General features: G+C 47.8%; 1 protein-coding gene across 1 annotated transcript; it reads left to right on the plus strand.

Moving 5' to 3' along the window:
* Window positions 1–389: 389 nt before the first annotated feature.
* On the plus strand, window positions 390–1,983 carry Pmar_PMAR020193 (cathepsin L, putative; the record flags this gene model as incomplete). Its single annotated transcript, XM_002783681.1, has 10 exons — window positions 390–475; window positions 522–622; window positions 659–787; window positions 835–963; window positions 1,015–1,108; window positions 1,177–1,321; window positions 1,367–1,508; window positions 1,664–1,739; window positions 1,781–1,863; window positions 1,907–1,983. 10 exons carry the CDS (start codon window positions 390–392, stop codon window positions 1,981–1,983), a joined length of 1,062 nt encoding a protein of 353 aa, XP_002783727.1.
* Between the last annotated feature and the right edge of the window lie 126 nt (window positions 1,984–2,109).

Consider the following 2,109-nt stretch of genomic DNA (forward strand, 5'->3'; position numbering starts at 1 on the left):
AAGTATTTTATAACGATTGAAGGTCCCACCGTGGGACTCCCACGCTGAGCAGACTGCGCACAAGAGGTATGTCTTTTCAGATCTGGGAAAATTTCTCAATCTTAAAGAAGGATTCTGTATCAACACCCGCTAAGAATACTGTGGGACTCGCTGCAAGTATTACTGTAGTCACACCTCTTAAGAGTCTAGTTAGTGCATCAGAAAATACTAGAATGCGAATGAAACTCGATGGGGAGTTGAAAACGTGGGAATCTCACGGTAAGGTCCTCATGAGTTTCTCGCACAAGTCCATTTGCGCCGCATCCCACTTGACCGCAATGGATTGAAGAACCGAGAGATTTAACATCTGCTCCAGAAACCCCAATTCTTGTTGATTAACCGCAGCTTAGATGTATCTAGCCATCGCATTCGCTACCTCTGCTTTGCTCTCGGCTAGTGCGGACCTCGATGAAGCATATGTACAACACAAGCAGAAGTGAGTTCGGTTTCTGCATCGATGAAGCCATATCCTGCCTCAACAGGTATCGACTAAATTTCAACAGTACTGAAGATGCTTTTAGAAAAAGCATTTTCGCCGCCAGCTATGCTCGCATGATTGATAGTCAGAACGCAAGTATCATGAGTAGCTGCATACTTTCTGGAGGTATTCTCATTTCAGATTCGCTGTATCAAATAGGGCTGACTGAGTTTGCCACGATGACTGACAAAGAATTCGCAGACTTGTTGGAATGCAACGACCATATCTCACCCAAGGTCGCGAGGATCATCGACCCTAACTCTGAAGAGGGTAAGGATCAATAAGTAATCAGTTGTTTGGGTCAAATGAGTTGCAAGGTATCCGTCTCAAGAAAAAGTTGAGAGTCCTGGCGCCACCAAAAAGCGTAGATTGGCGAGCTGCTGGTGCGGTCACTCCTGTTCGTAACCAAGCTGGCTGTGGTTGCTGTTATGCTATAGCTACGACGGGTGGGTATATTCTACGATGATCTTCATGGTTATCTTCTCTTGTTCCTTCAGAGGCTACTGAGGGTATCTTCCAGATTAAGACGAACAATCTTATCCAGTTGTCTGTTCAACAAATCGTCGACTGCAGCGCATCTTTCGGCAATGAGTATCAACTGTTGATTGGCTGTTGGCGTTCCGACTCGGAACTTCCGAGAGTCTACTCGTTTTCCTCAGGGGTTGCAAAGGTGGCTTCCAGGTTACCAGTTACCAATATACGAGAGAGAGAGGAATCGTGTCAGAATCCGCCTACCCTTACGTCGCGGCAGCTGGTACATGCAAGACCACTATAACTAGGGATGTAAACAAGCAATGCTTGGCAGTGAGTTGATGTATCATCATCATCATTCGAGCTTTCTATAATCAGCCTGGGGATTTGATTGCTTGGTGGCCGATCAAGGAAGGAGATCTCGAGGAGCTGCTGCAGGGTGTAGCTCAGCAGCCAGTGTCCGCAATTCTCAACGCTTTCCCCGCGGACTTTAAGCAATATAAAGGAGGGATCTACAAATGTGAGGCCTCGACTGCACAGTGATGTCATCCTTATGGGGGGCAGAGCGTTCGTGAGAATAAGCCGGGTGGATCAGCAAACAGTTTCTGGAGACTTGCGAGCGCTTTGGACCCCCGGCTTCCTCTAGAAAATGTTCACTGCTCTCTTCCCTTCCAGCCGACGCCTGTGACAAATACAAGTCATCGCACAGTGTGTTGATCACTGGTTATGGGGAGGATAAAGACGGCACCAAGTGAGTGTGGCCTTCACTGAGGATTACCAATCTGCTCATAGATATTGGGAGTTCAAGAACTCCTGGGGCACGGATTGGGGAATGCAAGGGTATGGTAGACTGCTCCGTGGAAAAGGTGGCGAAGGTGTGAACGCTCTCGGTCTTATCCTCCCATCTCTCATGCACAGGTGAATGTGGCATCCTGAAGCAAACTTACTATCCCCTTTTGAAGGACGACCTCGATCCTGGCGAGCAGTGTGTGTAGCTTCGCTACAACCAGAAGCCTACAGAGTGCTTTGTGCCTTCGTCCATACCGCTCACGCTGAACGATCCTTGCTCTCAGAGCGAGGATCTGCTGAGATCTTTTTCTTTGAAGTTGTTATCTGAGGAT

The sequence above is a fragment of the Perkinsus marinus genome (genome assembly GCF_000006405.1).
Source record: "Perkinsus marinus ATCC 50983 genomic scaffold scf_1104296936640, whole genome shotgun sequence".
In the NCBI taxonomy this organism is placed as follows: domain Eukaryota; phylum Perkinsozoa; order Perkinsida; family Perkinsidae; genus Perkinsus; species Perkinsus marinus.